Source organism: Liolophura sinensis, chromosome 10 (assembly GCF_032854445.1).
Source record: "Liolophura sinensis isolate JHLJ2023 chromosome 10, CUHK_Ljap_v2, whole genome shotgun sequence".
Lineage (NCBI taxonomy): Eukaryota > Metazoa > Mollusca > Polyplacophora > Chitonida > Chitonidae > Liolophura > Liolophura sinensis.
The window spans coordinates 7,770,281-7,779,185 of NC_088304.1; the positions used below are offsets into that span (position 1 = coordinate 7,770,281).

The 8,905-nt window shown below is 38.6% G+C and overlaps 1 protein-coding gene across 1 annotated transcript; it reads left to right on the forward strand.

Moving 5' to 3' along the window:
* The first annotated feature begins 40 nt into the window (after window positions 1-40).
* LOC135476544 (transmembrane protein 199-like) lies at window positions 41-8,784 on the forward strand. Its single transcript, XM_064756595.1, has 6 exons — window positions 41-230; window positions 877-950; window positions 2,862-2,951; window positions 5,178-5,211; window positions 5,930-6,048; window positions 7,169-8,784. The coding sequence occupies exons 1-6, from the start codon at window positions 41-43 to the stop codon at window positions 7,244-7,246; spliced, it is 585 nt and encodes a 194-aa protein (XP_064612665.1). The 3' UTR covers window positions 7,247-8,784.
* Window positions 8,785-8,905: the final 121 nt, after the last annotated feature.

The following is an 8,905-nucleotide window of genomic DNA, read 5'->3' on the forward strand; positions in this document are numbered from 1 at the left end:
CGCGGTTCCCTCAACATGTGACAGGGAATCCTCAGCTAAGATGGCACGCGAGTCAGAAGTGAAGTTGACAGACACAATTCGCAAAGCCCTCCAAGATGCTGTCGACGATAGTAGAATTTCAAATATGGACAAAATGACATTTAAAAATATACTGAACGAAGAGGGCTGTGGGCAGAAAACAATTCCCTTCAAAACAGTGCGAAACCTTTCCAAGGCATTGACTACCGCAGGTAGGCTAAATAACACACAGCATAATGTAAGGTCAAATGTCTTGTTGGGCTGCTCAACGGGCTTGAATGAATTTCAAGGATTAAAAAAAATTGTACATGTCTTAGAGATCATTCATTACTCACAAGAAGAACATTTATAGTAGGTAAGCTAAATTCCTTGGAGTCATCTCCTTATGTAATGAAATAAGGGATCTATAAAGCCGTACGTTTAAATTTGTAGATGTCAGTATAGAAAAATATGAAAACTGGGGGTATTTGTCCCCTAAAATGTCCTTATTTCATCACCAGAATATTGTCATAGTTAATTACTCTTCTATTTGGTTGGTCTTTGAGCTTTTTATTGGATATTTTGGGGTTTGCTTTGACAGCAGTTAGGTACGTGCATGAAGGCCTATAATTTACAAAGGCGGGGGGAAAACAAGAAGTCTTGTGGGGTAGGAGAGGGTGTACCAATGATTTATGCCGTGTTCAAATGATTGATCGATTGAATGGCAATAAACACCATGCTTAGGAATTTCTCCATTCATACGCCATTGGAAGAAACCTGAGGACTGCTAGAATACACAAATAGTGTTTAAATATTTTCAAATACATGTTCGTTTGTTTGTTTTTTTTTTTTTTGTTTTTTTGTGTTTTTTTTATTCAGGAAAGAAAGTATACATACATGAGTTATTAAAAGGAAGTGATGTCCATCTTCCATCAGTTGATATTCCTAAAAGGGTAAGTCCTCCACAAAATATAATAAATATAACTGAATGTGATATAGATCCATAAGAGTATTACACGTATATAAGTCACTTGAGCAATTCAGATGGCCGCCATTTTCTGTAATAGAAATGTTGCGAGATCTTGCTTTACGCTGATTTTCCCTCCACATCCTGTGGTTTAACCCAGTGGCAGCATCAGTGCTACATAAAATGTCTGTTTCTCTGAAATTCTACATTGGAAAGTCTGTCGCCATACAGAGTAACTTATAGCCAAAACAAAGGAAAAACTGAAAAGGCCAAGTACAAAGCGTTACTTTGAAAAGTTGTCGTTTTATTGGCTGTGAAAAGCAGCTTCAACCTCAAACTGCACTGACCACTAACCACAACCGTGTGCTAATTTGACCAGGGTTACTGTGTTGTGGCGAGTGTAGTGGCACGCATCCCAAAATGTGAATGTCATTCTCTCACCTGTGCTATTATTCATGTGAATGTCATTCTCTCATCTGTGCTATTATTTATGTGAATGTCATTCTCTCACCTGTGCTATTATTCATGTGAATGTCATTCTCTCACCTGTGCTATTATTTATGTGAATGTCATTCTCTCACCTGTGCTATTATTTATGTGAATGTCATTCTCTCATCTGTGCTATTATTTATGTGAATGTCATTCTCTCACCTGTGCTATTATTTATGTGAATGTCATTCTCTCACCTGTGCTATTATTTATGTAAATGTCATTCTCTCACCTGTGCTATTATTTATGTGAATGTCATTCTCTCACCTGTGCTATTATTCATGTGAATGTCATTCTCTCACCTGTGCTATTATTCATGTGAATGTCATTCTCTCAACTATGCTATTATTCATGTGAATGTCATTCTCTCACCTGTGCTATTATTGACGTGAATGTCATTCTCTCACCTGTGCTATTATTTATGTGAATGTCATTCTCTCACCTGTGCTATTATTTATGTGAATGTCATTCTCTCACCTGTGCTATTATTCATGTGAATGTCATTCTCTCACCTGTGCTATTATTTATGTGAATGTCATTCTCTCACCTGTGCTATTATTTATGTGAATGTCATTCTCTCACCTGTGCTATTATTCATGTGAATGTCATTCTCTCACCTGTGCTATTATTTATGTGAATGTCATTCTCTCACCTGTGCTATTATTCATGTGAATGTCATTCTCTCACCTGTGCTATTATTCATGTGAATGTCATTCTCTCACCTGTGCTATTATTCTATTGAAGTAGATTCTATCATAAAAAAAGTATTGCTTTTAGGTAAGAAATTTTCCGTATAAAAGTTGTCAGTATGTGTCTAGCCTTCAAATATGGTAGTTTCAGTGTCTTGTAGTACTTTGAACTTTAGGAATGGGCAGAAATCGCTCATTCGCCTCCATGTTATTTATCACCTCCTGCTCCTTGCCAGGAAGCCCGGGTGCTCGGAACTAGGAATAATGGAGCAAATGAATATCAGCCATGTGTGTACTATGAAAAACAAGTTCTTTGTGTTTAACAAGTCTTATATTTAGTCTAGGTATCCATCAAAAGTGTCACTGTTTGTGGGACTTTAGTGAGACTATGCTTGTGTATAGCTCTTCGCTGAAGAGCACTTGGCACTTGTGGGAAAATTAGTAACTTGCCAAAGGTTAGTGGTTTACTCCTGGTGCTCTGGTTTCTGCAACTCATTGGGCATGGCATTGAAAGACAATCAATCAATCAATCACTTAGTCAGTTTTGATGGGGCTTACAAGCTGGACATTTCAATCGTTGATCTCTGGCACTGGAGTCCATGATTCTACCACAAAACTGAAAGGAAATTCCTTCTGAACAGGGCGGTAAATAGCACCTATATACAACCAATTAATCATGATCTTGTAGTAAATAATTAGTAAATGATCTTGTTTTTCAGAGCCCAGAATTAGAGGCTAGGTTAGAGAGGCTGAGGACAGAAGCCGCAAACAGAGAGTATGAACAAATGGTGGGGAGCATTGTGCCCAAGGTGAGGCCAGGTTAGAGAAGCTGTGGGCAGAAGCCAAAAACAGAGAGTATGAACAAATGGTGGGGAGCATTGTGCCCAAGGTGAGGCCAGGTTAGAGAAGCTGTGGGCAGAAGCCACAAACAGAGAGTATGAACAAATGGTGGGGAGCATTGTCCCCAAGGTGAGGCCAGGTTAGAGAAGCTGAGGACAGAAGCCACAAACAGAGAGTATGAACAAATGGTGGGGAGCATTGTCCCCAAGGTGAGGCCAGGTTAGAGAAGCTGTGGGCAGAAGCCACAAACAGAGAGTATGAACAAATGGTGGGGAGCATTGTGCCCAAGGTGAGGCCAGGTTAGAGAAGTTGTGGGCAGAAGCCAAAAACAGAGAGTATGAACAAATGGTGGGGAGCATTGTCCCCAAGGTGAGGCCAGGTTAGAGAAGTTGAGGGCAGAAGCCACAAACAGAGAGTTTGAACAAATGGTGGGGAGCATTGTGCCCAAGGTGAGGCCAGGTTAGAGAAGCTGTGGGCAGAAGCCACAAACAGAGAGTATGAACAAATGGTGGGGAGCATTGTGCCCAAGGTGAGGCCAGGTTAGAGAAGTTGAGGGCAGAAGCCACAAACAGAGAGTATGAACAAATGGTGGGGAGCATTGTCCCCAAGGTGAGGCCAGGTTAGAGAAGTTGAGGGCAGAAGCCACAAACAGAGAGTTTGAACAAATGGTGGGGAGCATTGTCCCCAAGGTGAGGCCAGGTTAGAGAAGTTGAGGGCAGAAGCCACAAACAGAGAGTATGAACAAATGGTGGGGAGCATTGTGCCCAAGGTGAGGCCAGGTTAGAGAAGCTGTGGGCAGAAGCCACAAACAGAGAGTATGAACAAATGGTGGGGAGCATTGTGCCCAAGGTGAGGCCAGGTTAGAGAAGTTGTGGGCAGAAGCCAAAAACAGAGAGTATGAACAAATGGTGGGGAGCATTGTCCCCAAGGTGAGGCCAGGTTAGAGAAGCTGTGGGCAGAAGCCGCAGAGAGTATGATCAAATTATAAGAGCTCCTGTAGAAGTTTCACTGCGAAGTTGTCTGTGTATTCAGAACGGATTGTCAAATCAGTTTTACATGCCTGCTTCTGATTTTTGTTTGTCTACATCACTTCCATACAGTGAACTTATGTTGCATGTCTTATTTGTGAATTCTTAAAAGTATCGTTTAAACAAAAATGGGATACAAAATCACTGGTAGCAAGCTCTAAGCAAAATCACTTTCACATTGAGAATTTTGGCTGTGCTAAGAAGTATCATGTGGTATAAGGAGTCATATTGATTTGGAAATCATTGAATCGCTTGGTTTTTTTTAGGAATTGGTTGAAAAAGATACTTTCAGATTCATTTACTTTACTTATTCCTGTGTTTTATTTTGATATTTATTTTCACCACGTACGCACGAATATTTCATTTAATGGCACTTTGAGAGTGGTGTTAAACAACAACTAGACAAATTAATAATTAAATGGCAGGTGTAATTAAGTAAAGAGGAAACTGGAAGGAAAGTAGAGGAAACTATGGTACCTTGTCAGGTGCATGACAAACAACCTGACTTAAATCTCTCTGTTCATTCACCTGTGAGCTACAACCGGAAGCCATTAAATCACTTGGCCAGTTATAGCCCCTCCATTGTGTTTTTATACATGTACAAATCGGGATTCATCAGAAGGAATACACTCATTTACAGATGAGGACACAGTGTTTTACAATAGATGACGTATGAGCTCAAACTGTGTTGTTTTTAAAGCAAAAACCGTCAGTCTGATTATATGACTTGTGAAAAAAGTTTGGCAAATTTTGTTGATATTAATTTACCGATCAACTGTCTTATCATCCTCTAGAGGACAGACTTCCTCCCAAGCCATACGTGGGAAGGTCTGCCAGCAACCTGTGGATGGTTGTGGGTTTCCCATGGGCTGTGCTCAGTTTGCTCCCACCATAATGCTGTCCGCTGTCATATAAGTGAAATATTCTTGAGTATGGTGTAAAACACCAGTCAAATAAATAAATCACCTCTTACCTGCAGGAATTTTTCAGATGCTCAGCTCCTCAATTCTCTCCATTGTCCGCCTTACCTTAATAACTTTTTGTGGAATGTCTTGCAGATGCCCAGTAAATCCGCTCAAGAGCAATAAAACAGTTCTAACTTGAAACTCTTTTATTACACTTTATATCATAGGCGTTTGTGTGATTATTTCCTTTTGTTTGTTACAGTCAAGCCCCTTGGATTTCTCAATTGGGGAAGATGGTGAGTGGTCAGTTAGGCCAGTTCCACATTCTGTGTAATGCATGTGATCAACTTTTTAACTCATCTTTGGGGCAAAGATAGATCTGGCAACAAGATAAACTTAGCTCTGCCCCCCTACCCCACCCCGCTCTTCCCAGTCTAACAAGCCAAAAACAAATAAAATGGAGATCATCATGTTTGTTCCTGTCTGTTACATGTATATACTCTTATATTTTTATTATATTGGCCTAGCATCATCATCAAGTCTAGTGCAAATAAAAGACACCAACCTAAAGACTTGCTTTCCGCACCCACTGCACCACCACCATACATCCCCACTCAAATAGAACAGATATATTTCAGCCATGAAAGCTTCCACGGTACAAGCTCTACTGCTCCACTATGAAGCAGGACATGCACAACTACATGTAGCTGCTCCACATGGCGGCACGCCCGAGAAGCATTTACTATGGAAGCGTTTATGTCTATAATATATCTATACTAATTTGCGTAGGGACGTATGGTGGCAGTACGGTGGGTTCAGAAAGCAGCTCTTTAGGTTGGTGTCTTTTATTTCCACTAGACTTGTTCAATAACAAAGAGAATCGGCCTGGAACTTTGTTGAGTACGAAATTAATACTGTTAGCATTGAGACTCCATCGACGTCAGGCCAACGACATTAAGAAAAGGAGTTGGAATCTTTCAGGGCTATCTCTTTTTATGTCTCTTTTCCTTGTAGTCAAGGCCATAAACAGACAGATGACAGCTGTGTTTAACTTCGTCATCACTGTTGTGGCAGCGTTTATGTTTGGTTACAAAGGCTCCGAGTTGTTGTTGGGTGTCTCCAATGTTGCTCAGGTTAGTATGTCCACAAGTCTGAATCCCTGTCTGCTTTATAGGTAAACTGTTGGCTGGTATCTCCAGGTTGATGGAGAAGGCGATCAGATGCTAACCACACATATTATTGGCTTTGTTTAAAGTCACTTAAAAAGAACACTAAACTGCACTGGAATCAGTCTTCCTTTTTCATTTGGACATAGATTTTTTGGGAAGTTAAGCCATTGTTGTGACGTCTCACCATTGTTGTAGCTGTGGATTATTTTTCACGAATCCACATGTGGAAGTCTGGATTTGTTGTGTAACACTTCAGCTGTGTCTCTTAAGGAATCAGTTCTGCCTGTGGGCTTGTAGCTTTTATAGACTATATTCAACCAATTGTCTCACAAACAACTTGTCAGTGATTTGAACCCAAATACTGCTGCTTGACACACGGTCATCTGTCTGACTGAGTTATTAGGGCAGGCTATACAGGTTTGGTGTTTTAAGGGACTACGATGTTAACCATAACAGAACACAAACATCAGCGAGTAATCTATGAGCCTGCTTGCGTACAAGCTCACCTATATAGTGTAAGTCCATATCACCCGTCCCAAAGGACACCCAGAAGCAATTTGTTGAGTAGTTCATAAAAGATGCTTTTTGCAGGTTGATTGAAAGTGTGTTGTATTTCCAAAAAGGAAATGTCCGTCAGGAGTTTATACACTTGACCCTTTGTCTCTAAATGCAGTTGCAAACTTACAACTAATGCGTACAATGTCGCACCAGAATATTCTACTCGGTTTGCTATCTTCACTTTGCACAAGAAATGAGCAATGAAATAGTTCATCCTTTGTCATTACTTCAAAGTTAGACTTTAAGTGAGGAGGTTTGTCAGGTACTTAGCAAGGTTTGATGGTTTCCTCCAGCTTACGCCTAATATCTGCCATTGATATGCCTGACTGGCCTTACACAGAATGAAAACTTACTCAGTAGTCCGTATAAAACACCAATAAAATGAATAAATAAATCTATACTTAATATTTGTTTTGTTTATATATTTTATGCGTTTCCTACAATGTAAACGAATATATTAAATTAAAAGGTATCTATATCTGTATAGAAAGTAACTACAGTGTATTTCTGTTTCTTTTTCTTTCAGAAACTGACATATGGACTGGTTTTAGGGATGGCAGTGTTTTTTGCAGATCTGTACTTTTTAGTTAAACACACAAAATGACCAAAGTGGAATTGTCCATCAACTGTAAATTAGTTATTGCTACAATATGATACAGTTTCCCTGGATAATAGTCTGTCAGATTCAGACAAGTGTTAGTAGCTCTTTGCTGGAGAAATGAGCTGTTAAGACCAGTGTGCAGTGCAAGTAGGTCAATTGCAAATCAAAGTTGGCAATATTATATTTGAGTATTTCTTTTTCTAATGAAGGTAAGTTAATTTGTATCAGATTAACTATTCATTCACAAATCAAACCCTTGACCAAGGAGGTCATCTGTTTGAATTCAGTTCTCGCTTTTTTGCCTGCGGCTTAGAGTCACAAAGTTTGTCAGGTATTTCGCGAAGGTGGGTGATTTACCCGTGGACAGTCCTATTTCCTCCATCGATAAGCCTTAATCATATCCTGTATCAAACTGAAAAACAAGAAGGGTTTCACTGAAGGAAAGAACTAATGTCTACTGCTTGACAAATGAGGTTTATGTTAAATGTTAAAATCTCTTCAAAATACATAAATTAACTAATAAAAATGTAAACAGTTTTCTTCTCTTTTTTTTAACCATTAAAGTATAAATGTAGAATTTTAAAATTAAAAAGATGCTTCATGCTGCCTAATTTCATCATTTGTGTAATTTTGTCTCATTTGTTTTTTATTTTCATGCTGAGTCATGACCTGAATCTCACTTCATGCACTTATGATTCTATGTTTTGCAAATTCACAAGAGTTCCAAAAAATTCAAAATTCCACTTGAAAAAACTATGCTTTACTATGCAGAAACTGGAGGGCATGACTTTGATATTCAACATAAACTCAACAATTGTCATTTCCTTAATTCTTCCAATTTGGGAACAGATATTAGTAGTGCTGAAAGCAGAATAAATATTATATTTTTTCCCAGCTTTTTGGGAATGTAAAGATATGAGTGTGTTGTTCATTAGATGGTCTAACTAGAAAGAGAGGCTAAATATTCCTGCTACAGCTACATGTATATTAGTTAAAGAGAGGAGACCAGGTGACCCAAAAACTAGAAGAAATACGGTAGTCCGAGTAACTCTAAATCTTCAGCTTATTCAACGACTAAATCACTTTTTTCAGTGGAATTTATGCATACAATTATTATGAAAATGACCCTAAGCATGATTTGTTTTTGACAATAAGGATGCAAGCTTCATAAAAACTGTGCAAATTATTTCTCTGCACCCCATAGTTCTTTCAGAATGTTTCAAAATATTGGTCACAGAGGCGAGTGAAAAAGTTGAAGAATAAGTTTATGTTTGTGATGTTTTATTCAATTGAAGTGTGTGCCATGGAATGTATTCAGCTAGTTATGAAGGCATGATTAAAGTGATTATTTGTTTATAGTACGTGTATTTATTGATCAGGTTTTCTCATACAGCACATCTCTTTCATGTTTGATTTCCATTAGTGCACAACACGCACAAAACTTACATGTATTGAATGAACACTTTAATATTTGTGCAAATTGTGTTTATATGCTCTGTATTCAACGCAGTAATAAACTGTATATTTTCACTTTCACATTTTTCTGTGCTTTATATTTTATTTCTTTATCTAAATTGTTGAAAAATCAACAATGTGAAACCTCCAACTTTTCACTTCTCAGTGCCTTGTAGTTTTTAGACAATTTTGGGCCAAGAGAAGGCC

What these genes read in the sequence shown, in the direction of transcription:
- LOC135476544 (XM_064756595.1), top strand. Translation starts at nt 41, where the DNA reads ATGGCACGCGAGTCAGAAGTGAAGTTGACAGACACAATTCGCAAAGCC. An exon ending in TGGGGAGCATTGTGCCCAAG is followed by an intron (nt 2,952 to 5,177) that starts GTGAGGCCAGGT and finishes TGTTTGTTACAG; the next exon opens with TCAAGCCCCTTGGATTTCTC. An exon ending in TTTCTCAATTGGGGAAGATG is followed by an intron (nt 5,212 to 5,929) that starts GTGAGTGGTCAG and finishes TTTTCCTTGTAG; the next exon opens with TCAAGGCCATAAACAGACAG.